The following is a 27,475-nucleotide window of genomic DNA, read 5'->3' as shown; positions in this document are numbered from 1 at the left end:
TCTGTTAATCAGAGTTTATGAAAAAACTTGCTGATATTAACATGATTTTTTTTTTCAAGCTTCCAGATAAGACAATTGCTAGCCTTGTGAAATATTACTATTCCTGGAAAAAAACTCGATCTAGGACAAGCTTAATGGATCGCCAGGCTCGTAAACTAGCCAATAGACATAATCAGGGTGACAGGTAGGTTGGATGCCTTTATATAGTTACAGGTATTGCTTATATTTCCTAAGGTAGAATAGTGATCACAATTGTAAATGCTTCTTATCCTTACATTCCTATTTCTGCTCTGACAGGAAGAACTGAGTGATCAGAAATTTTCATAGTAAGAACTTTCTTCAACTCTTTAACTGTTAATCATAGTCAGCAAACCTTTCTACTGAGTTATATTTGAATTGTTTTTAACTAATCACAAATGTTTCCCTTTAGTATTGATGAATTCAGTACATATATTTAGACTATATTTAAAAAATATATTCGGGACTTCCCTGGTGGTTCAGTGGTTAAGTCTCTGTGCTTCCACTGCAGGGAGCATGATTTGATCCATGGTTGGGGAACTAAGATCCCATATGCCAAGCTGTGCAGTAAAAAACCAAGGGAAAAAAAAAGAAATATATTCTCTGGAAGATAGTCTTTCCACAGTTATCTGAATAACTGAAGTCCACATTATTGTAGCTGTGTCTTTCTGATAGTATAAAAGATAGTTTGCTTTCTGGTTTTTGTCTGTCTTTATCCTCCAATTGGAGAACTGAAATAATAAATATTACATCAAATTAATATGTATGTTCTTTCTCCCAAATGATATTTCTTTCTAAGTATCTTTCCTATTAAGTCTCTGTTTTTTAGCTGGAAATGTTTGCTTAAATGATTCTATATACCTAAAAGGATAAATGTTTCTAAACACTAGAGGAATCTAAATTATGAAAGCTTGTCTTCCTAAGGATAACTCCTGGGGAATATTTAGTAAAATTACTAGGTAGGTATATTGCAGTTTGATAAGAACACTGGAATAGAATAAAAAGAAGTGAGTTAAATGTATTAATCTTTGTTTCTTTTCAGTGATGATGACGTGGAAGAAACACACCCAGTGGATGGAAACGATAGTGATTATGATCCCAAAAAAGAAGCCAAGAAAGAGGTAATGATGATCATTAGAGTGCTTGTAATTATTGTACAAATTTACTCGAAAAAAATGAGCAGTACTTCATATTAAGAAAAGCATTTTTATATAATGGATTAGAAGGTAGTAAATTTCAATGTTAATTGAAGTTTTTTGGAAAAGCAAAAACATCAAGAACTCCAATTAGCCAGTAGTTTAAGTAATTTGGGGATTATCTCATCCATTCAGAGGTATAAAAGCCCTCCTAGGATGCCTGTTCTTTTTTTTTTGGCCATTCTGCCCGACTTGTAGGGTCTCAGTTCCCTGACCAGATTGGACCTGGGCCACAGCGGTGAGAACTGGGAACCCTGACCACTGAGCCCCCAGGAAATGACCCACAACACCTGTTCTTTAATCCGTAGAAAAGAAGTAAAATCACTCTCAGATGAGACAGTATTAAGTGTAGAATATGTTTTTGGAGAATATTTAGTTTATTCCATTTTATAACAAATTAGAAATTAGTGCCAGGTATACTGACAGCAGTGAAAATCGAAAGCTGCCTCAAAGGAAGAGATGGAAGAATTCCCAACTAGAAGTGCAGTCATACTCCTCAGTTTATTTTTTATTTATTTTTTTTATTATTATTTATTTTTTATTTTTTTTCAGTGAGTTTTGTCATACATTGATATGAATCAGCCATAGAGTTACACGTATTCCCCATCCCGATCCCCATACTCCTCAGTTTAATGGTAGTGGTGATGGCTTAAAATCTTGAAAAGTTTTAAATTGATATACATGCTCATTTATTAAGGCAAGGAATTACATAATTGTAAAAAATATATAGACCACATGTCAGTGGGTAAAGGCTTGTGATGTATAGGCAACTTGTGAAAATAACATTGAAAACTGGAGACAGAAATGTGACTTCATCCAACTTAATGACTCACATTCCTCCTCTTAAGGAACTCAGTGCCATGGTCCACTCTGGCACTTGTTGTCTTTCATCAGTGAAATTTGAAAAATTTTCTTACTACTGCTAAATGTTCTCAGATTCCCTGATTGCTTCGTTTTTTTCCCAAGCCTCTTTGTCTCCCTGAACCTTAGACCAAATGGCCATTTCCTTAAGTTGCTCTCTTCTTAGTGTCTGTAACTCCCTATTTCTCTCACTCTTCTGCTACTCCTTCTCTAACCCTGTAAACCCACAGTGCTGGGTAAATTGCTATTCTTGGTCTGGGGTTACAAGGGAAGATTACACAATCATGTACATTGTTGCTACTTGCAAAAAATAGTCTTCAATCTCAGTGTAACCCTTAGCATCTCTCAATTTTTAACCTGTAATTTTCTGTTTTTTCCATTGGTAAAATTAAAATAATAGGTTTGTTCTGACAATCAACTAGGTAATATATATAAAAGCATTTATTATAGTACCCAGTACCTAATAAATCTTGAATAAGATTTATTGTGTAAGCAAGTATTTGAACATTCATCCTTTTCTACCTATCACCTACTGCCTCTCCTCTCCTCTGAAAAACTCAGCAGATAGCTTCACTTTCTGCTTCAAGGAGAAAATATCAAGCAGGAATGCCCTTAAATTCCAGCCCTTCCCCTGACTTCTGTGCTACCACACTACCGTTTTTATCTGAGTATGTTTACACTTAGGACATTATATTAAAATTATTGTTTAAAAAAAAAATTATTGTTTTTTGCCCATTAAGCTGTGAACTCTTTCAGGTCAGGGCTTCTGTAACCCTGGAATATCTGATACCCCTTAGCACTTTACACAGTACTCATTTCCCACTTCCTTGCTGGTGCTTGGTAGGATCAGACTTTTAAAATGTCACAAATACAGTAATATGAAATTACAGAATGAACAGTCTGTGCTGCATGCCTCTCTTTCACAGTAAGAATGGTCCCTCCCCTTGTTCTATATAATTTCATTGCTAGTTTGATCCTACCTGTCCCTGTATAATGCCTCTAGGACCTTTTCCATCAGTTTCTCTGTCATACTTTCAGCCTTTTCACTGCAGCCCAGAAGTATGCTCCAGTCTTTCATTTACAAGCGTCACTATCTACCTTAGCATTCCTTCACTCTTTGAGTTCGCTTCATTCCGCTTGCTGCCCCTTACTTCTCTCAGAGTGCTGACAGGTCAGCAGTGACCTCCTTCCTAAATGCCACATCCAGCGACGGGTTGCTTTGCATTCTCCTTGTGCTTCCTGTATTAGTTCGAGTTGCTGACCCCTCCCCTGTTCTGAAAATCTGGGTCTGACTTTTACAACGCCATCCTCTGATTCCCACCAGCCTTTTAACTAGTGTTCGTTAGTCGCTCAGTTGTGCCCAACTCTCTGCGGCCCCAAGGACTGTAGCCCGCCAGGCTCCTCTGGTCATGGACTTTTCTAGGCGAGAGTACTGGAGAGTTTCCTGCTCTGGGGGATCTGCTCGACCTAGAGATCACACCTGTGTCTTTTGCACTGGCAGGCGGATTCTTTGCCGCCGAGCTGGCATGGAAGCCACTTTTAACCGTTGTATCTCAGTTTTAGTGCCTTCTTTTTCTCTTTCTCAGTTACTCTGTTCATTGTGTGATTTCTGTTTCTAATTCTCTCTCTCAAATAACTGTAAATTTTATTCTTTTCTCTTTGGTCTTCTAGGTGACTACCTAATTTTTAGGTTCTCATCTCTTTGAATTACTGACATTTTCTATCTTATCTTAATTTACCTTATCTCCAGACTTTGCACCACACCTTCCAAGTCCATTGTCTACACTGCTGTCAAGACAACCTTTAAAACCAAATTTACTGCTTGCAGTTCCTCTGGCTTTGTCCATAGGATAAAACACAATCTTTCTAGTTAGACATTCTCCACCCTACTCTGTGTTCCACGTTACTGAGAGAGTTTCAGGTAAGCGCTTTAGTGCCCTGGCGTTTGCGCTTTGTTGGTCTGCTTTTTCTAGCATTCCCTTTCTTCCTGATATGCCTGGCAAATTCCTCATAACTCTGCAATATGTAGCTTGTCTGTGAACTCCCCTTGCCTTATGTTGATTTGATTGCTTCCTTGTTTTCCTTTAAATCCATTGCAGTCCTCATTGAGCTGAGTGGTACTTGTGTACATCTGATCTCCCCTCACCTGCCTGCCTGTCCCTGACTTGTAAGCTCTTAAGGAGCAAGAAGTGAGTCTTAACTGCAGGGCCCAGTGCATAGTAGGCATTCAATCAAATATATTTTAACAGATAAGAATATACACTATAAACTCTTAATTGCTGTACAAATATGAGAAATTGGAGACTTGCGTTTAGTTACCTGGGAAACGTGTGTATGTGGGATACTGTTCTGTTCAACCGCGCGAGATGGTACTTACACATTTGGTCTTTTGTTTGTGGGTGATCTCCTCCCGTTAGCAAAAGACAGTAAGGGGTGTAAAATTTTAAAAGTGTTAAAAGTACACAATGGGATATTACTCAGCCATTAAAAAGAATACATTTGACTCAGTTCTAATGAGATGGATAAAATTGAAGCCCATCATAAAGAGTGAAGTAAGCCAGAAAGATAAAGACCAATACAGTATACTAACACATATATATGGAATTTAGAAAGATGGTAATGATAACCCTATATGCAAGACAGAAAAAGAGGCACAGATGTATAGAACAGACTTTTGGACTCTATGGGAGAAGGCGAGGGTAGGATGATCTGAGAGAATAGCATCGAAACATCGAAATATTATCAAGTGTGAAACAGATCGCCAGTCCAGTTTGGATGCATGAGACAAGTGCTCGGGGCTGGTGCACTGGGATGACTCAGAGGGATGGGATGGGGAGGGAGGTGGGAGCGGGGTTCAGGATGGGGAACACGTGTAAATCCATGGCTGATTCATGTCAACGTATGGCAAAAACCACTACAATATTGTAAAGTAATTAGCCTCCAACTAATAAATGAAAAATAATAGAAAACAAAGTGTTAAAAACATGCTAGAGGGCTGTGTCCAGGGCTGGCACTGTGCGTCAGCAGGCTTTTCAGTTCTCTGCTCTTTCCCAGATGATGGGGCACCAGACAGGGAATGATGCTGTAACATTGCCTTTAACACAGAGCTGCTTCTGCAAGTTAATGACGCGTTATATGGAAAGGTTTTTATTTTTAACTTTTAAAAATTATGAAACTATATATACCATAGACTGTGTACAATTTGAAGAATAGTTGTAAACACCAGTGTGTCCATCACTGAGCTTAAGAAGAAACAGAAGTCCTTTGTTTTCTTTATTGCACCCCACTCCTTTCTTTCCAGTGGGAACCTGGAAGGAAATCTTATGCATCCATTGTATGCATGTGCCACCACTTACCTACTCTAATTAATGGACATTGTTTCTAGCTTCTTCTTATTATGAACACTACTGATAAGAGCATATCCTGGATACACACATATAGAAGGGCAGCTCTGCAACAGCAGTTCTCAGCAAGGTTTAGTATTACCTGCCATAAGGGACATGTTAAAATTATGGAGGTGTTTCTGGTTGACGGACAACCTTAGCATACAGTGGGAAAGGGATGCCAGCTCTCCTGAAGTGCATGGGGCAGATTGTTCCACCAAAATACCAACCATGACTTAGTGAGTAGTAATACCCTACAATTGTTTGGAGTGGCATTACTCTATTTAGACTATAACCATGTTTAACTTTTCCTGGGTGTGTGCGAGCTAAATCGCTTCTGTCGTGTCCAACTCTTTGTGACCCTGTGGGCTGTAGCCCACTAGGTTCCTCTGTTCATGGGATTCTCCAGGCAACAATACTGGAGTGGGTTCCATCCCCTTCTTCAGGGGATCTTCCTGAGCCTGGGATCAAACCCACGTCTCTTACGTCTCCTACATTGGCAGGCAGGTTCTTTAGCACTAGCACCACTCTATTTTAGACTATAACTGTGTTTAACTTTCCTAGATAATGGCAAATCATTTTCTACATTGGATTTACTTCTATTGGCTATGAGAGTACTCATTACTCAACTTCCTTGCCAATACTTCAGGACTTCCCAGGTGGCTCAGAGGTAAAGAATCCGTGTGCCAATGCAGGAGACATAGGTTCAGTCCCTGGACCAAGAAGATTCCCTGGAGAAGGAAATGGCAGCCCACTCCAGTATTCTTTGCTGGAGAATTTCAAGGACAAAGGAACCTGACGAGCTACACTCCACGGGGTCACAAAAGAGTCAGACACGACTGAGCACGCAGCATTCACTGCCAAATACATTATATGATAAGACTTAGAAGATGTTAGAAATCTGATCATCTGAAATGGTATCTCTCTTGTTCTCAGTTTGTTCATCAGATTACTAATGAGGCTGATTATTTTTCCATCTGTTTGTTATATATTATTGTGTCTTTTTTAAAGTGCTTATTTGTGTTTGTTTTTTATCTGTTGGTTTGGTTTTGTCCTTTTCTTAAAGAGAATGTATGAATTTTTTTCTTACTGAATTTCTTGTATATTCTAGATACTAATTTTTTGGGTGAGTGTGTTGCAGAGATCTTTTAGCAGTTTTTGGTTTATCTTTTTTTACTCTACATGCTTTGATGAACAGCTATTTCATCAAAAGTACATAAATACTCTAATTTCAATATTCTCTTTTTTCCTGTAAATTTTAAAATTTTGCTTTTTATACTTATGTCCTTTATCTGTCAGTAATTAGGTTTGGTTTACATTGTCAGATAGAGACCCATTTTTTTTTTAATGTAAAAAATGAAAATGAGTTCATCTCTTTCAACTCGTCTGCCATATCAACTTTATCATGGATGAGGTTTCCCTATACGTATGGCTCTCTAGGGGCTTCCGTGGTGGCTTAGACGGTAAAGAATTCACCTGCAGTGCAGGAGACCCGAGTTCAATCCCTGGGTGGGGAAGATCCCCTGGAGAAGGGAACGGCAACCCATTCCAGTATTCTTGCCTGGAAAATCCCATGGACAGAGGAGCCTGGCAGGCAGTCTGTGGGGTTGCAGAGACTCAAACATGACTGAGTGACTAACATGCACTTTCACTGGCTTTTTAGTCTGCTTCTCCTGTCAGTTGCACAATAATTAGTATAACTTTATAATAAACCTTGATAGCTGCTGGGAGAATTCCCCTTACTTAGTAGTGCTTCTTAAGGCTTCCTTGGCTATTTTTGGACCTTTATCTCAAACTTCAAAGTAGGAAAGCCCTACTTGATATTCCATTGAATCTATATATAAACTTGAGAGAAATGAAATCTTTGTTATCTGTTTGTAGATTAGTTTGCATTTCCTATATAGAGGTTTATATTATCTGAAAATAATAGCAGTTTTATTTCTTTTCAATCCTTGTGATACTTTTTATTTCTGCCCTTACTGAACTGGCTAGAGTCACCAGTGTAATGTTGAAGAGAAGTTATAATAGCAAATATTTTTGTCTTATTCCTGACTTTAGAGAGAATAGGTTTCAGCATCAAGTAGGATGTTATTGAAGGTTTCGGACTTGCTCACCTGACTGTCAGCTAGCATTCCTATCTAGCCTGGTGGTCCCCTAGTAATCCGGCTTCTTACCATGGCTGGTTTCCTCCAAAGTAATCATCCAAAGCAGAGAGAGAGGTACCTAGCCATTTCTGGCCTAGCCTTGCAAGTTACTTAGTGTCACATGTGCTGTATTCTGTTGGTTATAAGTGAGCTACTGAAATTGGTCCAGAATTAAGGAGAATAGGATAGAGAGTCTCTCTTCTCAGTGGTTGGAATGTTGAGGCATTTGAGGATATGTTTTAAAAACCTCCAAATGTAGAATGTTGAATTTTCATGAATGTTGGATGTGTGCTTGAGAATAATATATACTTTAATTATTGATTATAGTTTTTTTTTAATGTGTCTTAATTTAAGCTTGTCAGTTAGTATGATTGAAATCAATATTCTGTTACTGCTTACCTGCTTGCTAGTATTGGTTTTGTTGGTGTTTATGTGCTTATCTGATGGATTATTGAAAAATAACTATGTTTTGAAACTGTTATTTATTAGATGTGTAGAAACTGTTTTGTTGAATTTGAAACTTATCTATGATGATCCTTTCACCTCTTTTGATGTCTTCTGCTTTTGAAGATTATTTGTCTGGTATAGCTCTATCTACCTCCTGAGAAATCTGTATGCAGATCAAGAAGAAACAGTTAGAATCGGACATGGAACAATGGACTGGTTCCAAATTGGTAAAGGAGTATGTCACAGCTGTATATTGTCACCCTGCTTATTTAACTTATATGCAGAGTACATCATGCGAAATGCTGGGCTGGATGAAGCACAAGCTGGAATCAAAATTGGTGGGAGAAATATCAATAACCTCGGATATGCAGATGACACCACCCTTATGGCAGAAGGCGACAAAGAACTAAAGAGCCTCTTGATGAAAGTGAAAGAGAGCGAAAAGCTGGCTTAAAATTCAACATTTGAAAAATGAAGATCTTGGCATCCGGTCCCATCACTTAATGGCAGATAGATGAGAAAACAATGGAAACAGTGACAGACTTTATTTTCTTGGGTTCCAGAATCATTGGTGATAGTGACTGCAGCCGTGAAATTAAAAGACACTTGCTCCTTGGAAGAAAAGCTATGACCAACTTAGGTGGTGGTTTAGTCACTAGTTGTGACCAACCTAGACAGCATATTAAAAAGCAGAGACATTACTTTGCCAACAAAGGTCTGTTTAGTCAAAGCTATGGTTTTTCCAGTAGTCATGTATGAAAGAGAGTTGGACCATAAGAAAGCTGAGCACCAAAGAATTGATGCTTTTGAACTGTGGTGTTGGAGAAGACTCCTGAGAGTCCCTTGGACTGCAAGATCAAACTAGTCAATCCTAAAGGAAATCAGTCCTTGAATATCCATTGGAAGGACAGATGCTGAAGCTAAAGCTCCAATACTTTGGCCACCTGATGCAAAGAACTGACTCATTAGAAAAGACCCTGATGCTGGGAAAGATTGGGGGCAGGAGGAGAAGGGGATGACAGAGGCTGAGATGGTTGGATGACATCACCAACTCGATGGACATGAGTTTGAGCAAGCTCCAGGAGTAGTTGGTGATGGACAGGGAAGCCTGGCCTACTGCAGTCCATGGGGTCGCAAAGAGTTGGGCATGACTGAGTGACTGAACTGAACTGATAGCTCTGTCATCTTTCTTTTGTTGTGTTTGACCGGTATATCATTATTCCTTACTTTCATCATTTCTGTGTCCTCATATTTTAAGTACCTGTCTTACAGGAACAGATATGTGGTATTTTTTAATCTAGAGGGTTTAGCCCCTTTATACTGGTCATGATTGATATTTGTATTTTTGTTATTTCTTATTTTTATCTTCTATTTGACTTACTTTCTTTTTGGATCAAGAATTCATCTCTTGTTTGATTTTTTTCTTATTTTACTCTCTACTAATTTGGAATGTTTCTATATTTCTATTCTTACTGTGTACTCTGGAAATTTTATCCTGCATATTTAACTTTTAAAATCTAATTTTGGTGCTCTGAATGAGTTTCTGGTCAATTTAAGACCTTTAAGATGCTTTGACTTTAGCCACTACCTTCTTGTCTTATGTGCTATTTTTTTCCATTTTTAGTTACATCTTATTTTTTTAATATATCACATTAGACATATAGTCAATGTTAGATTTACTAAGCTAACAAGAAATTTACCCAATTTTTAATACTTAAAATTAATTTTGCTTACTTTTCATTCTTGAATCTTAGAACTTTCTTTGAAAATAATTTTTCTTTTTTCCTAACTGTATCTTTTACAGATTAATTTAATGACAGTCTGATTATGAACACAGTCAGTTTTGGAATGTCAAAAATGCCTATTTCTTAAACCCTTAGTTTTGCTGGGGTTAGACTCTTAGGTTGACCGATATTATTTGAAGATATTATTCTGCAGCTTTCTGATTTCTATCATTGCTTTAGAGAAGTCTGCTGTCAGGCTAATTATCATTCCTTTGGAGGTAATTTTTAAAAATTTTTTGATTGATTTATAATATTTTGTTGGTTTCTGCCATACATCAACATGAATCAGCCATAGGTATACATATGTCTCCTCCCCCTTGAACCTCCGTCCCATCTCCTATCCCATCCCACCTCTCTATGTTGTCACAGAGCACCTGATTTGAGTTTCTTGCATCATACAGCAAATTTCTTCTGGCTGTCTGTTTTACATATGGTAATTTATATGTTTCCATGCTACTCTCAATTCATCTCACTCTCTCTTTCCCCACTGTGTCCACAAGTCTGTTCTGTTTGTCTGTATCTCCACTGCTGCTCTGCAAATAGGCTTATCAGTACCATCTTTCTAGATTCTATATATATGTATATATGTTAATGTACGATATTTGTTTTTCTCTTTCTGACTTACTTCACTCTGTAAAACAGGCTTTAGGTTCATCTACCTCATTAGGGCTGGCTCAAATGTTTTCTTTTTTATGGCTGAGTAATATTCCATTGTATGTATGTACCACAGCCTCTTTATCCGTTCATCTGTCAATGGACATCTGGATTGCTTCCTAGCTAATTTCAGTGGTGCTGCAACATCTCTTTTCAGTTATGGTTTTCTTAGGTTATATGCCAGTTAGTGGGATTGTTGGGTCATATGGTAGTTCTGTTCCTAGGTTTTTAAGGAATCTCCATAATGTAATGTCATTTTACATTCCTACCAACAGTGCAAGAGGGTTTTCTTCTCCACATCCTTCTTTGGAGGTAATTTAACTTTTCTCTTTGTCTACTTTTATGATCTCTTCTTTGTCTTTAGTGTTCCATAGTTTCATTTTGAAGTATATGGCTTTGGATTTCTTTTTTTTGAAACTTTGAATTTCCTTGCACTTTCTAAATCCTATCTTAAGTTCTGTAAAATGCTCATTTGTTGAGTCTTTGAATCTAAAATCTCCTTCATTCTCTCTATTCTTTGTTTTGAGAATTCTTTTAGACATGTAATGGATGTTTCACATGTCTCTTAACCACTCATGTATTCCGTGTTGTTCCATACTTCCATGCTACGTTTTGGGCATTTTTCTCATAGGTGCATTCAGAGTCACTAATTTTCTTTTGAGCTCTGTCTAGTCTGCTAAGTAACCCATTCATTGAATTTCTAATCTGATTTATAATATCTTTTATTTCCAAATGTTCTATTTGTTTTTTTTTTGCCTGTCTGCTTGGTCAGTTTTGATAGACTTATTTCTTATAAGAATATTCCATATTTTCAATTCTTTCTTTCCTTGTACATGTATAACATCTTTATTGTATTCTCTTTATCCAGTAATTGTAACATTTGTGATCTTTGCAGATACAATTCTGTTGTTTACCTTCTGCAGTGTTTTCCTCGGGAGACTTGTTTGGCAGTGTGTGGTTGTGAGCTTATTTTCCTTGGAACATGTTTGTTGAAAATTTTCAAGACCTGCATTTACAGTGCATTCTTCTAAAGACAGCTTGCATTTACTTCTGCTAACTGAAAGCCCTACCAACCTGAGATACTCTAAAGTAAATTTTGATTTGGGGTTTTTCAGGCCAGACAGTTCATATAAATTTAGTCTCCAAACCTGTGGCTAGGGATTCTCAGGAAAGACTCTTTTTGAAAGTTTCTTTGCTTTCCTTTCAGCCAAGGTTGAAGTGGTCTTGTCTTTCTTTAAATCATCCTCCCTTTGCAGGGCAGGGTCAGTTTTCCTACTTTGCACGATGTTGGAGGCCCCTCCCCTTCCAGAGTTCTGGCTTTCATTCTTGTGCTCTTCACCTGTTGTCCATTGTCCTTTAGGTAAGTGTCAGCTCCTGCATCCTTGCTTATCTCTCTAGATTCTTGCTTTCTCATCATTTCTGGTCTTCACTTCTCTGCCAGCTTAGAAATGAATTTTAAAAGATTTTTTAAAAATACTTGATTTAGCAATTTTAGGAGTGCTATACTGGGAGGATTTTCCCTAAACATCAAATCTGTCATGTGTTGCTTTGAATTGAGTTTTAAGGAACAGAGTGAATTACAATACTGGGTGCTATATAATTATATTATGACTTTTACTCAGAGATCCTTTTCTAATGAATTGAATTATTAAATCTATTCAGTATATTGTCTTCAGCCTAATGGGACACAGTTTCTAATGGATTCCTATCTTGGAAGCACAGAATAACATTGTATTTTTACATCACACTTTTTAAGAATATTGCAGATATAATAATGAAATCCTACTTAAGAGTTCATGGTGAACGTTATTAGAGCTTTTTAAACCTCTTCCAAAGTGAAAATTTCAATGTTATTTTATTCACAGGTAAATAGACTTGGAGTTTAGAAATGTTGTTAGTATTAAAATAATCTTAAAAAAATAAATAAATAAAAAATAAAATAATCCTGTGCTCTTTTTAAGTTTTAGAGACATAGTTCTCTTTCAACAACTCCGAAGTGAGAATAAAATGTTATCTCTTTTTTACCAGTTGTCTGATCTACCAATTGTCATGATTCCTAATTTGCCCTTTTTTACTTTCTTTAAAACTTCACACTTAGTAAGTTGTAGCTTACCCCCGCTCCCCGTTTATTGCTGAGAGAAAATATATCACATCTTGAAATCATGAAGCAAACTAAAATAATGTAAAATCCACCTTATTTTTTCATTTGTTCATAGTCTTCTGGGCATATAAACCTAACATTTTATTGAGTGGATTAATGAAACATACGTTATGTTGTATGCTCATTTCCCCCTAATTGATAGTTGTTATGTGTGTGTGTGTGTTTGGACTCATGTAACATAATTGGTTAGAAGTATTTAGTAGGTGCACTTAATGTAACAGATACTTCCATTAGTAATAGACTGTTTCCAACTTATACCTGTATGCAAACCCAGATGACCTATTACTCCTTTTTCTTCCAGGGTAATACTGACCAGCCTGTCCAAACTAGCAAGATTGGACTTGGGAGGAGAGAATATCAGAGTTTACAACACCGCCATCATTCTCAGCGTTCTAAGTGCCGTCCACCTAAGGGCATGTATTTAACCCAAGAAGATGTGGTAGCTGTTTCCTGTAGCCCCAATGCAGCCAACACCATCCTGAGGCAACTGGACATGGAGTTGATCTCTTTAAAACGTCAGGTATTTTATAAAAATCATTATTTTTGATGATTCTGTCCATTTTGCTTATTTACTTTATCCCTGTAAACTCAATCTTTTACAGATTGTCTCAACGACTCAGTTGCATAAGCTTTATCTTTCTTATTTAGCTTGTTTTCAAATTATAAGGTGCCACTGAGTATTTTAGATTTGAATCCCAGCATTGCTACCTGTTAGCTCTGTGATGTTGGGAAATAATAGGATATGCAGATGACACCACCCTTATGGCAGAAAGTGAAGAAGAACTAAAGACTCTCTTGATGAAAGTGAAAGAGGAGAGTGAAAAAGTTGACTTAAAGCTCAACATTCAGAAAACTAAGATCATGGCATCTGGTCCCATCACTTCCTGGCAAATAGATGGGGAAACAGTGGCAACAGTGGCTGACTTTATTTTTTTGGGCTCCAAAATCACTGCAGATGGTGACTGCAGCCATGAAATTAAAAGACGCTTACTCCTTGGAAGGAAAGTTATGACCAACCTAGACAGCATATTAAAAAGCAGAGACATTACTTTGCTGACAAAGGTCCATCTAGTCAAGGCTATGATTTTTCCAGTGGTCATGTATGGATGTGAGAGTTGGACTGTGAAGAAAGCTGAGCACCGAAGAATTGATGCTTTTGAACTGTAGTGTTGGAAAAGACTCTTGAGAGTCCCTTGGACTTCAAGGAGATCCACCCAATCCATCCTAAAGGAGATCAGTCCTGGGTGTTCACTGGAAGGACTGATACTGAAACTGAAACTCCAATACTTTGGCCACCTGATGCGAAGAGCTGACTCATTTGAAAAGACCCTGATGATGGGACATGATTGAGGGCAGGAGGAGAAGGGGGTGACAGTATGAGATGGTTGGATGGCATCACCGACTAGATGACATGGGTTTGGATGGACTCCAGGAGTTGGTGATGGACAGGGAGGCCTGGCGTGCTGTGGTTCTTGGGGTCGCAAAGAGTCGGGCACGACTGAGCGACTGAACTGAACTGAAGCTTCCATTTTTTATTTATAAAATTGGAGATAATAATCTTACTTCTCTTGCAGATTGTTGAGAATTATTTGAAATAATACATATGGATTGTCATCATTAACAGCAGTATTATTTAAAGGTTTCATTAGCATAATCAGGTAGTGGATAAGGTTTTAGAGTCAATGATCCTAAATTCCAAACCTAGCTACACTGTCTACTTCCTGCAGAACCCTAGGGGAGCTGTTTAACTTCTCTCAACTTCAATTTCTCTGTCTTAAAATAAGGATAATGGTATTTTGGTTGAGAGGAATTAAACAAGGTGATAAAGGGTAAATGCTTAAAACATTAGTGCCTTGCATAATACCTACTCATTAATGGTTGTTATTAGGTCTTCAGTCTTTCTCTGGCTTTTCCTTTATTTATTTATTTCTTTTGGTGTTTTAAGTCTGGGCTTTCTTGGTATAAATTAACCAACCTTGCCAGTGACTTCTGAGTTTACTTCCTAAACTGTGGCTTTTCTCCAAAGCTCTATATTTCCAACTACCTGGTAGACATCTCATCTAACCCCCAAAAGATTTTTTTTTTTTCTGTTCCTTGTTTGTTGAAACATCTGAATTTATCTTTAACTCATCCCTTGCCTATATTACTCTCTCAGCACACACAAACTCAAGCGGTAGATTATTTTATCTCTGAAATTTCCTTTAAATCAATCCCCAGCTTTTTAATCTCATCCCTACTACCCTTGTTATGGTGCTTATCACCTCTTTTCTGACTGTAACTATCATGTTCATTCTCCTTGCTATCTACCTCTTCTCAGTCCCTTGTTACACATTTTATCAATGTTATTCTTTTAAAATACTAGTGTAATCAAGATCACTCATTTTAAAATGCTTCATTAATTCCTACTTGCCTTTAGCAGGTTATTTGCAGAGCTAGACAGAAATTTATAGGAAGGGCATGTTAAATTTAAAATTCATCATGAGTGAGGAAACCATTGAAGGGTTTAAAAGAAGTGTAACATGGTCATATTTATATTTTTCAGCTATATCTCTTCTTCTTTTTTTTTTTTTTTTTGTAGTTGCTTTAGGGATTATACCATGCATCCTTAGCTTACAGTGTCATCCTTGTTTAGATACCACAGTATGCACCGTTAAGAGTTAATATTATACCACTTCCATATAATCTAAGAACTTTGCAACAGGGTAGTATGGGACTGAGATGGTTTTTCTCTATCCTAAAAATTCAGATTTCTCTACCCCTTGACCCTGGTTACTTACCCGAACTGCTTTTATATTTCTGTTTTCTTCTCCAGCAAACTTCCAGAATAAATATAAAAATCTACCACATTGGCTTCCTCTGCTTTCTTACCACTTATTTTCAGAGGCTTCCCAATCTAGTTTCTGTCCCACATCCCATCCCAATTCTGCCACTAAATAAGCTGTCTTAAGATTGTTTGTGAACAAGTTGCCCAGTCGAGTGCCCTCTTTTTGGGTCTTATCTCTTTTGAAAGCCACCTCCTCCTCCTTAGAATTCCTTTCTTTTGACTTATGATGCTGGATTCTCAAGTATATATAGTATGTATTTGATTGAATGCTTTGCCTTTAGTCAAACCATAAATGTGTGTGAGACTCCCATCTTCCAACCCACAGCACCCCTTCTCTTTAGAGAACTTCTAAAACACTTTGCCTGTGATATTTTTAAAGTGCTCAGAATTTTTTAAATAATGAATGAAATGTTCTTAGCTACCTGTAATCATAGTTAGTTATCAGTATTACTACTCCACTATTACTTCACTTATAAGCTATTTTTATTGATTTTTTTAAAAATTGTTTGTTTATATATTTTTGTCTGTGCTGAGTCTCTGGGCTGCATGAAGGCTTTCTCTGGTTGCTGTGAGCAGGGGTTACTCTTTATTCTGGTGCGCGAACTTCTTACTGTAGTGGTTTCTCTCTTTGCCAAGCACAGGCTTCAGTAGTTGTGACTCACAGGCTTAGTTGCTCTATGGCACATGGAATCTTCCTGGACCAGGAATTGAACCTGTGTCCTCTGGATTCTTAGCCAGTGAACCACCAGGAAAGTCCTTTGTTGATTGTTGTGAAAGAACTTTTTAAAAACTTTAAGTTCCTTTCTTGGATATTCATTTGATGTGTAACATAGGGAAGATTTGCATTCTTGGATTTACAAATTCTACCATTTATTATCCCAAACATCTCATAAGCAGTGTCCAGACTGATTTCTTCCATGTCCACGAGTGATCTGGTCCCCTTTCTGCACTCCCTGTCTGGTTGAATGTGAGTAACTGTGTGTACTCAGTTACTCAAGCCAGTGACGAAAGAGTTATCCTTGATTCCTCCTTCTCCCTAATTCTCCACAATCAGTTGTTTACAAAGATGTCTTAATTTTGTTCCCAAGTTATTCCTGTGACCCGTCTTGTGTACCACCGCCACGCCTTCATTTGTGCTGTTAAATCAAAGTCCAGTTTTGCTCTAGTGCTTGTTTTGAAAGCATGAATCTGTTCCAACATCCTTGATATACATGGGGACAATTTGAACATAATGTGACTTTTGCATTTGCTTACCTGTGATTTTTGTTAGTGAAAAACTAACTATACCTAGCTGAGTATGTGCCCACACAGTTCACATTTGAACTCTGTGGGCATATATTGTGTTACTTGCCATAAACACCCACATCTGGTGTTAAAACTTTTCATCCGATTTCAGATAACCATTCTCCCACTTCCCAACGATTTACAAGTTGTATTTCTTTTGACACCCACTTCTGTAAGCAGCCTTTCAAGGTAGAGCATTGTCTTTATTGTATCGCTTGTGAATTTCTTTCCTGTTTAGAGCTGCTGTGTGTCATTGATGAAGTTGTTCAGTGCTGTGTCGCAAGTTCGTTTCCCCACACGCTCTGTGGTTTTACTGTGCAGTTTGCATAGTACTGTGGCTTTTGAGAATGCATATGTCAGGTTATAACAGAACTGATGGTACTTACTTCACAGAGTAGTTGTGAGAATTAAATGATTTCTTATGAACTGTGCCAGTTAGTCTGTTAGGTATGTATATAGTTGATGTGTATGCTACTTGAATGAGTGGTGTATTCCACCCTAAGTGCCGTAAGTGTTCTATCCCCTGGGGTAACAGGGTTTTTAATATATATCCTTTTCACTTATTAATACTCAAAAATTCACCTAAGTACATGATCTGATTCATAATTTTGGTTCTTTTGTTGAAGGTTCAGAATGCTAAGCAAGTAAACAGTGCACTTAAACAGAAAATGGAAGGTGGAATTGAAGAATTCAAACCTCCTGAGGTATGTTATTGAAGAGTATATGTCACTAAGTATGGTGAAACCTTGTTCTTTGAGTTATTCAGTATTCAACTACTATATTTTGGTTACATGTGCACTTCGAAGGTTTTATTATATAGATAATTTATTATGTCTCTTTTATTATTTAGATAGGTAGTTTCTTGAGACTTGGCTAATGATTTAAGTTAAATCATTCCATTACTGTCTTTAGCACTTGCTATCAAGCAAAGAAAATAGCTATAGTAGTAGGCCCAGTGCATGTGAAACTGGAAGGTCATTGACGAAGAAGTGCATTTTGGGGTCTATAGCAATGTTTGTTCAAAGCTGTTTCCTACCTGTGTGAATTGGTAACAGGAAGAAAAAGATCACAAGGAGCTCATTTTAACAGTTTTAACAAAATTTTACTTTAGTTTTGGATATTTGTTTATTGGCTCAGGTTTCCAGTTAGGATTTTAGTGGGGGACTTATATCCTGGAAAATATAAAATCCAAATATGAGATATAGATTGGCCATTTTCTCAAGTCTTACTTGTACTTCTGCTAAAACTTAATATGTTTCTTTATATTGGTGATGTCTAAGGGTGTACTTAAATGCTTATTGTCCAATCATAGCTTTTTATGGAAGCTTCTATTATAAAATCTTTTCTCTTTCTCTCTTTTTTTTTTTTTCTTTCTCTTTTTTTAAAGATTCCTATGTTATGCTTATTATCCTGGCCTTAATTTTCTATGTATGTAATAATCAAATAATCCTATTTGGTCCTAATGGGATTTTTTTTCCCTCCAGATAGCAGATTGACTGAAATATCTACAAATGAATTATGTATAGGCGGGGTGGCGGGGGGTGGCGGGCAGAAAAGTAGTACTTCATATGCCATCTTACTCTCTAGAATCTTCTAGGAAGGAAGAATCATTATGAAGGAAGTTGTCTTTGTTTGTTTTGAATAGTCTCTTTCAAGAAGGTTAGGCAATGGAAAAAAATGAAATATATGTAGACTAATGTCTCATTGCAAACCCAGAGGTAAACTGACAGTCTAGTGATATTTAAATAAAGATAGTGTAATACAAAGAGTACTGCTTTATTTTATGTTAAATTATTACATCAAAAATTTATTTTAAATTTTGTATTGAAATTAATTTAGCATTTAATTAATTACACATTGTTGTTGTTCAGTCATTAAGTTGTGTCCAGCTGTTTTCGACCCCGTGAACTGCAGCATGCCAGGCTTCCCCGTCCTTCACTGTCTCCCTGAGTTTGCTCATTATTATGGCCATTGAGTCAGTGATGGCATCCAACCACTATAAAATGCATAAAAGCAAAAAACTTAAAATGTTTGTATATTACTATAAGTTTATAACTTAAAAATTAAAGAATATAGCAGATATTGAAAACCTTATTGGAATAGCTTGAAGAACTTTATGCCAATAAGTTTGAAAATTTACACAAAACTTAGAAATTCCTAGGAATATATGCTTTACCAAAATTGTCTTAAAAAGAACGAAAACTGAATAATATATAACCATTAAATAATTGAAGAAACAGTGAACATTTTTCTCATGAGAAAACAGCAGGCCAAGACAACTTTATAGAAAAAGTCTACCAGATTTTCAAGGAAATAAAATTATAATCTCAAATTTTTCAGAAAATTGCAGAATAGTCTCATTCATTAACATTATATAAAGTAAGATGTGAAGGTATAATAGCATTTATAACTTTCCTGTATGCTGCCTCTTGATGCTCACTTAAGTCCAAGAAGTAGGTGAAGTAAATACTATTATTTTGCATGAGGGAGCTGGGCCTCAGAGAGAATAACTGACTTGATCAAGATCACACATCATAGTAAATAGTGATGCTCTGGCTGTGTTTTAGATTCTTAGAGTCCAGTTGGAGTCCTAGATTAATGCGATGCTGCCTCTTTTGGAAGTTTTCATATAATAGTAAAAGTGTATGTTAGATTCCCACATATAAATGTAGTTATTGGTTAGAAGTTACCATTTATTACATCTCTTGGTTTGTTGTAAAAATAATGATCAAAATGACCAAAACCTTAATGCACTGCAGTTCATACATTGAAGTTTGTATATTACTTTGAGGTTGATTTTGAACTCACATGCACTTGAAAAATGTATATATATTTTATCATCTACAAAATGCCCAGGATATATTTGTATGTATCATATTGTTCCTGTTGCTTTATAGGGGAGAACAACCTGAATAGATATATTTCAAAACACTAGATTAACAGTTATAGTAAAAACCTTGAAAAATCATGTACCCTATCCTCTTACCTTTAGGTTAGCTGATACCTATCCTAAAAAAATTCTCCCTAATACCTAACAAAAGAATTTTATTAACCTTTTAAAAAACAAGCTACTAAATGATGTAACTCAACTGGAACTAAACAGTTACTAAGATGCTTTACTTATTCATTTGGTTGTATTTGTTATTTTCATTTAGGGAAAAAATGGTGAAGAAAGTTAATTCACTTACCTAAGTATTTGTCGATCTCTTGTTTTTTATAAGGCACTGCATTAGGCACTGTGTGAGGGGGGACAGAGGCAGCACCTTAAAAAGAGGAAGGATAGATTTTTCCATTTACTTTTTAAAAAAGAATTTATAGTCTAGATGTTAGAAGACAAACTGATTAAAGTTATAGATTTATAAGTGAAGATATTAATAAAACAAGTGGCTGTTGTTCAAGTAGGGTAATCGGAGAGCACTTCCTAAAGGAGGAACTTTCAGCTGAAGTTTCCTAAAGGGGGACGTTTCAGCTGAAGGGCAGGTAGGATTTTTGCATACACTAAAAGGGCAGATGGAAGGAATAATGTGAACAGTGGTTTGATGTTGAGCAGTGCATTCAAATATAAATCCAGAGGGGAAAATTAAAAACACTGGATATTCCCTGAGCATGTATTATGTGCTCATTATTGTGCTGATCACAACTGAGAGTTCAGTGGAAGTATAAAAACTGCTTTCTGAGGAAGCGTGTTGTCTACTTGGGAAGGCACACTTGGCTGCCGAGGATGAACGCACAGGGTGTATGAGAGGTGTTAAAGGAGGAGTTTAACAGGGACGTCTTTGTTTTATAAACCAGTGGGCAAGACCACCGTGAGAGCTAGGAAAAGCTTTTGTGAAAGCTAAGAAGAGAAGTTTGCCTTTTAAATTAAGGCAAATGAAGAGATCATACAGTTTTTTCAATTTAGGAAGGATGTAATGAGAAATTTGTGTTTTAGGAAAGTTATCCTGGCCATGTTACTTAAGATAAATTAGCAACTTTAGAGCTGCTGAAATACCAGGTATGTGAGAGATAAGATAAGTGGTAAAGAGGTATTGGGTAGTATCAGGTATTTGTAGGAATGGAGAGCAAGTGATAAACCTAGAGAACATTTGCAAAGTAGATGTTTATGTATCTCCTTGAAAGTGTATGAGGGTGTTGCAAGGAGTGGTGGTATGTTTGATTATGCTTTGATTTGTTTTGGGTGAAGCTTAGGTAAGGGGCAAAGAGATCTGTGAACCCAGAAGGAAGAATCTGAGAAAGGGGTGCTTTTTGAAACTAGAAGTTTCCAAATCTATGGATATTTTCTTGCATAGGTGTGTGAGATCCTTTCTCTATGGACGTTGGGTTGAATTTTCAATGTTGGGTAGCCTGGTAACCTTTTTTAACTCTTCCGAGGCAGAGGTAGTATGAAACTACTACTGACAGAAATGGGAAAGATGTGAAGAAATTTAGCCAGGGGAAGGATGCAGTAAAGATGCTGAACTCTCCAAGGATGCTGTAGATTGTTCTAGACAGCTCTTTGGGGTCTTTTACATTATTGTTGATATTATATACTGGATTGTTTTACATTGCTGTTGTATTATTTCTAAGAAAAAGCATGTTTTCAGTTTCAGGTTCCTCATAGCTAGCTATAACTACCATAGAATTTTAGATTCCTGGATATAGTCTTGTTGTCCTTTCCTTAAGTTAAGCACATCTCTACCAAACTTTCTTGGCTCTAAAATATAAAAATCAGTAACTTAAAGGAATCCTGTATGTTTTTAAAATGTCGACCCTCTCACTCCTACACCCTTCCCTCTCTTCCACTGTTTCCATGTTGTAGCACATAGACTGTTTAATTCCATAGTTTCAAGTCCTCCTCTGCATTTTTCCACTGAAGCATCTTCTTAAACGTTAACATTGGTCTTAATGACCAAATTCCACAGCCCTAACTCATTTCCCTTGCCTATTTCTGAGCCTTTCACATAATGATGACCTCCTTCTTACTTTAACTTTCATGTTTATAACCATTATTTTCCCTTCTCAACTATAATTTTTCTTACTCTATGTAAATAAAGACATTCTCCAAGTTTTTATCCTCAGGATGCATTTCTCTTCTGTTTTGGAAATCTGATACAACCTCATCACTTTGCTGTATTAAAGTCATATCATATATACATTTAGATGACATAAATTCAACCGAATAAAAAAGAGAGAGTATGTTTAGTAACAGCAAGTGCAGCAGTGCTGGCAATTCTGCCTGAACTCTGTTTATTGAGTGTATGACCCAGAGTGAGTAGTTACAACCTGGGAACTGTGAATCCAGCATTCCTTTAGTCAGTTTTAGCTTTCACATGCCTCCTGAGCATTTCCTTGAACTGGACGATGTTCTAGTATTTACATAAGTATTTATATTTTTCATTTACTACTGTTCTAAATTCGAGCCAAAGGCTTCATCTGGGGTATAACTGAGAAACTAGTGGCCCTTTCCAGTACTGGAGGAATAACTGCCAGCGTGGATTTTCTGCGAGACTGCCTATCTCCATGGCTGCCTTTGTAAGAACATTTCAAGAGTAATTTTGGAAGAAACAAAACTTTAAAAAATTTAGAGTCTGATTTTAGAACCTCTCATCTGAGTAAGCTGATTCCATTGTTTTCCCTCATAAGCATTTTCCAAACACCATTCCAAACACCTTAAAAATTCATCTATTTGAATAGATGAATCTTTTAGCCTCCTGCCTAATACCTTATTTTCAGTGTATCCCAAGTTAAATTCCTCCTCTTAGCGTTGCCTTCCCACATCTCCCAAATCCTAAGTCCTTTAAAGTATCACCCTTCTCCCAGCTTTCTAGACTTAAAAGTCTTATTTTGCTCATAATCCTACCCTTCTCTCTTTGCTCCCTGCTTCCCCCAGGTTGCTTATTAAATCTAGTATGAACTCGTCAGCCTTGGTGTTTTCAGCCCTTGCAGAACTGGACCTCACCATATTTTGGTTTAGTTAAGTATCACCAACCTTCCAGACTTATTTGTCACTGCTTCCTAACAAAAATCCTCTTGTTCCCTGAACTTGGCATGCCTTCTCCTCATTTTTGCCTTTTAGGAACTTATGTTTTTAAATCCATCTCTGACTCCAGTCCCTTCAACTTTCCTTTTTCCCCACTGTAATCATTTTGACTTTTCCCTCTCATCTTTGAATCCCCAGTATACTGTTTGCAATAATAGTTACTTGCGTTTATCCCATCTCCTGATTTGCTTATAAGCCAAAAATAAGTCATCATAGGGCTTGTTATTTCTTTTTTACTTTTTGTTCCCTTTTCATTAATGATACCTTTTCCTCCATTTTCTGCCTTTCAGGTTTAACCAACATTGATTGATCAACTTTAGTTTATGTTTGCTCAGGCGGTGTGTTTGATGTTTTTGTTATTGTTTGTTGTTGTCGTTTAGGTTCTAAGTCATGTCCAAGTCTTTGCGACCCATAGACTGTAGCCTGCCAGTCTCCTCTGTCCATGGGATTTCCTAGGCAAGAATATTGGACAGGTTGCCATTTCCTTCTCCAGGGGATCTTCTTGACCCAGGAATTGAACCCCCATCTCCTGCATTGGCGGGTGGATTCCTTACTAGAGCCACCAGGTTACATATGTCCTTATATATATTCCGAATATATACTAACTTTAATCCTAAGAACCACTTGCAATAGTATCACAAGAGATGTTCAGTATCCAAATGCTCATTAATCTAAGGGATAGATGGAGAAGCAAAGGTTGCCAAACAAGAAAGTATTCACTAGTGAATTGAGCACTTATAAAGTTAGGCTCTCCTCACTAATTCTTCCAAATTAACTCTAGCTGTTATCCTTTCCATCCATGACAGCAACGTCTTCCTCTGTATTCTCTTGCTAATACAGTGCAAATACAAAATGAAATTGTAAGCCTTGCAAGAGATGTGAAACTTCCTTAAGTCTCTGAAGGTACAGAATGGCTTTAGTCACTTGCAAAATTGTTGACAGATGGGTATGTAACAGAATTAATGATGGGGAAAAAAAGGATAGTGATTCAGGCATTTAAAAGAAGAATAATTTCAGTAACAATAAAGAGAAGAGAAATTTGAGGAACAAAAATGAGCTATATTCTGCAGTCATGCTGTAAATGTCAAAGTTAGAGAGTGTTATACCACTGTATAATCAGAAAAGGTATGCCAAGAAATAAAGTTAAAGCTTATAAGCGGAATCAGTAACTATCTTTTAATGAACTAATTTTCCTAAGTCTTAGTTTCATATTTCAGATTAAGTTACATTCAGCCTTTTATTTTTTTAACCATTTATCCTGAAATATTTGGACCTGTTTTAAATAGGTTCCAATACCAGTTATCGTTGGGTACTAAGGACCGCTTCTGCCTACCTTTTACGGCCAAGGTAGTATCACATTGCCTAGGTATTAACTCAGATATTACCTCCTACTCCATTCTTATTATTCCTCTTGGGAGACCATATGTTTAAAATTGCTGGTTTTCCCTGTCTTCTGAATTCTTTTCTTTGCACTCTTTTAGTCTTGGTTCACCCTTACTACTCCTGTATGTCCTGTTTCCCCTCTTTCTCTCTGCCTGTTACTTGTTATTCCTTTGCCTCCTCACAAGTATCCTAACCTGGAGGCTTGTCCACGTTGGCTGGCTTGCCTTGCTGTCCTTTTTAAATCTTATCATTTGGAACTCAGTGATTTGTAATTTTGATTTTTCCCTCCTTTCCTCAAGTTTTTTTTTTTCCTTCTTCTTTCATAACTTTTTTGGAATTTATGTTTCATTCTTTCTTCTAAATGCTTGCTTATATGTCTTCACTCGTGGTGAGAAAGTTGATATTACCCAGAACCTCTGTGTACTTTGGAGATTCTTATTGCTAAGACTACAGCTGAGATAAGACCTCAACACCCCTTCTTAGAGGAAACCCTACTTTCTATTTTGCCCAGCATGTGTGTGTATTACATTGGCCATTTTATCTGGGCGGTTTCTACTGTAAACCTCTGTAGGCTGGAATGCTTATTTCTCTCCCTCCATCTACTGCCGAAGGTTCTTGATTACCAAGAAGTGGGTGTACACTAGTGAAATTTGGCTAGATGTTTAATACTGTAATACTGCCATGGTCAAAATCTTAAACTGAGAAATTTTTTAAACAAAAATACTGGGATGAATGTAGGAAGTGTTGGGGGAAAATCTGTTCTTATACTCAGTCACTCTCTGCTTTAGAAATTTAAAGAAATATTAATTTAGGGCACAGGCCTTATCTACAGTTTTACATTAATTTATACAACACTATTTTTGATGGAGTAAGAATAGATTTAGTCTACATATGAAGAAAAGAAATTTGAGAGTCACAGATCCTTCTATAGAGAAATCAAAGTCTCTTAAATGTTAAAACTAGGCTAAAATTAACGTGCAGTGTATGATAGGAACATTGTAGTTGGAAAATGAGTGATTAATAGATTTTCTCAGTTTTGATATCTCTGACTAGGGTGTAAGTGCGAATGTTTTTCTATCTCCCAAATTGGTACATTTCCCTTTCATTATTTTTTTGTGTTGGTAAAAGGTAATTTAAAATACATTTTTAAAGTCTTATAAAAATGAAATCCTCATAAATCAGAGTTTTAGTAATCTCTTATCTATGATTTGGTGAAAAGTTTTTAAAAAATAAGCACTTTGGAAAAATGTCTGTCTTCATATCCTCATTAGGAAACTTCTCTTTAATTTTGTAGTCAAATCAGAAAATTAATGCCCGTTGGACCACAGAGGAGCAGCTTCTAGCAGTGCAAGGTATATTAAAGATAAGCAGTTATTGTTGTTAATAATTATTTAATTTGTCATGAAAGGTGACTACCATAGTCCTCCCCTTCCTTTAGAAGTGGATCAAGAAAGGGGTCTTGTGTTTACCGCACAGTGTTGGTGACCGTGAACTCTGACTTGTTCTTGTGGATGTGGTGCACTGAGTCTGTGTGCATTTTGGGCCCTGAGCATCATGTGATGCCTCCCCAGCACTAAATGAATGATGGTGATGACAGGCTTGAACGAGTCAGCTGGTCTCTGGGTGCCTCTGCTTCATTATTCCTGCAGCTGGGTTCATTCTTACTGTATCAGTCAATAACTCTTTATCACAAACATAAACTACTGTGTTCCTGGTTTCCCTGATTACTCTGTAGTTGATAATTGTCAGGTACTGAAAATATTCATGATATGCTTAACTTTCAGTGTACTGTAACTTACTTAAGAGATGTGCCACTGAATGCTATAAAACCTGACTTTAAATAATCTATTTATACAAAAGAAAGACTTAATACATAGATATATATATACGTGTGTGGTTTTAAATGCAATTATTTGTAAGAATGCTTGGTTGAATTGTATGGCAGAAAACTTTTTGTACTATGAATATCCATGGGCAAATTGGAAGCACTATAAACTTGGATTTTCTTGTGTTTGAATTACTTAAGGGCAAATTGTATGTTGCAATTCAGTGCTGTAGATTTGTTTTCCTTTTAAGATGAACTCTACAGGACTGATAGTGTGGTTTAAGTTTGGTCTACAATTTGTTTCTTCTTGGCTGAGCCCTCTGTGTTGAGTATCCATAGCTATTTTATCTAAGTTAACTACTATAAGAGAGTTGGGCCCCAGTGAAACATACATCTTTAAAAACAGTTCCGAGTATTCAAACATAGAGAACATATTTAACTCGAAAAATGTGCAAGTATCATTCAGATATGAGAATAATATAGTTAAAGATTGATTAAGACTTTGCAGTTTGAATTAAAGTAAGGATTACGGACCCAGTGTGATTTGAAAACGCACAGTAGGGTGCTGGTAGGATAGGGCCGCCTTCCCTTCAGCCTGCGCAGCACAGCACAGCCGTTTCATAAACAGAAGCACCGGGTCCCGTACAGGCAGTGCTGGACGTGCATGGAGCACATCTGTAATTGTAGAACCAAGTTTCTGAATGAGTCAGAACAGAGACTTATAATGTTCGATAATAGCTCTTTGCAACAGACAATTTAAAGTTTTTATTAAAAAGTATTTTCTACAGCTGTCTCGTATTTATTTAGAATTATGACCTATAGTTCTAACATAGTTTCTGAGTAGGCGTTCCTTTGACTGATGTTAAAGCCTGTCTTCCTTCATGGTGCTGGCCTACAGAATTGAGCCCCATTTCCCAGTATTTGTTTTCTTAAAGGTTAGTATACTAATCCTATACTCTGATATGAGAATTGATCACAGTGAAAGCCTTTTCTGAAGAGAATCACGTAGGAAGTCTGGATTAATCTTTCTCTGTAGGTACAGAGAAAAGATTTGATACTGTTCTACAGTACCACTTTAAGTGGTAGGATCCATCAGATCTTATGACTGGGTTGGATACTGGATATTATGAAAAGCTGCATTCAAGAGAAAGACAATAGCAGGATTTACCTAGAGAGTTGAGCTATATATGCAGACATTATTTCAACTTACAAATATTTAAAGAATGGAGTATTTCTAGAAATAATCAAACATATTCTCTCTCCTGAGGATATTCAGTGTTATTATATTGTTATGTTCATTTAAAAAGTAATCTTTAAATAAATTACACTAATGCAGCAATTTGTATGGAAAGATTCATGTTCTTGAGATTTTTAAGCACTCTCAGTATATTTATGTCTGTTTTTTATTTACTTATTTTGACTGTAAAATTTGTACTTTGAGTTTAGGTTTTTTGGTTTCATCTTGTGATTTTTGTTTGGTTTTGTTTTTGTT

The 27,475-nt window shown here is 36.7% G+C and overlaps 1 protein-coding gene across 5 annotated transcripts in view; it reads left to right on the top strand.

The window, feature by feature from the left end:
• Window positions 1–27,475, top strand: part of RCOR3 (REST corepressor 3) — a 53,490-nt gene that overhangs the window by 16,234 nt on the left and 9,781 nt on the right. For 4 of the 5 annotated variants that reach the window (XM_065936264.1, XM_065936262.1, XM_065936261.1 and 1 more), the window contains 5 exons: window positions 60–184; window positions 1,061–1,139; window positions 12,950–13,168; window positions 17,383–17,460; window positions 25,453–25,510. In XM_065936264.1, the coding sequence (XP_065792336.1) occupies window positions 60–184; window positions 1,061–1,139; window positions 12,950–13,168; window positions 17,383–17,460; window positions 25,453–25,510 (559 nt within the window). The remainder of the gene's footprint in view (window positions 1–59; window positions 185–1,060; window positions 1,140–12,949; window positions 13,169–17,382; window positions 17,461–25,452; window positions 25,511–27,475) is intronic. The other variant, XM_065936263.1, reaches the window with a different exon arrangement.

Source organism: Muntiacus reevesi, chromosome 5 (genome assembly GCF_963930625.1).
Source record: "Muntiacus reevesi chromosome 5, mMunRee1.1, whole genome shotgun sequence".
NCBI classification, from domain to species: domain Eukaryota; kingdom Metazoa; phylum Chordata; class Mammalia; order Artiodactyla; family Cervidae; genus Muntiacus; species Muntiacus reevesi.
This window is presented reverse-complemented; position numbering and strand designations above follow the sequence as displayed.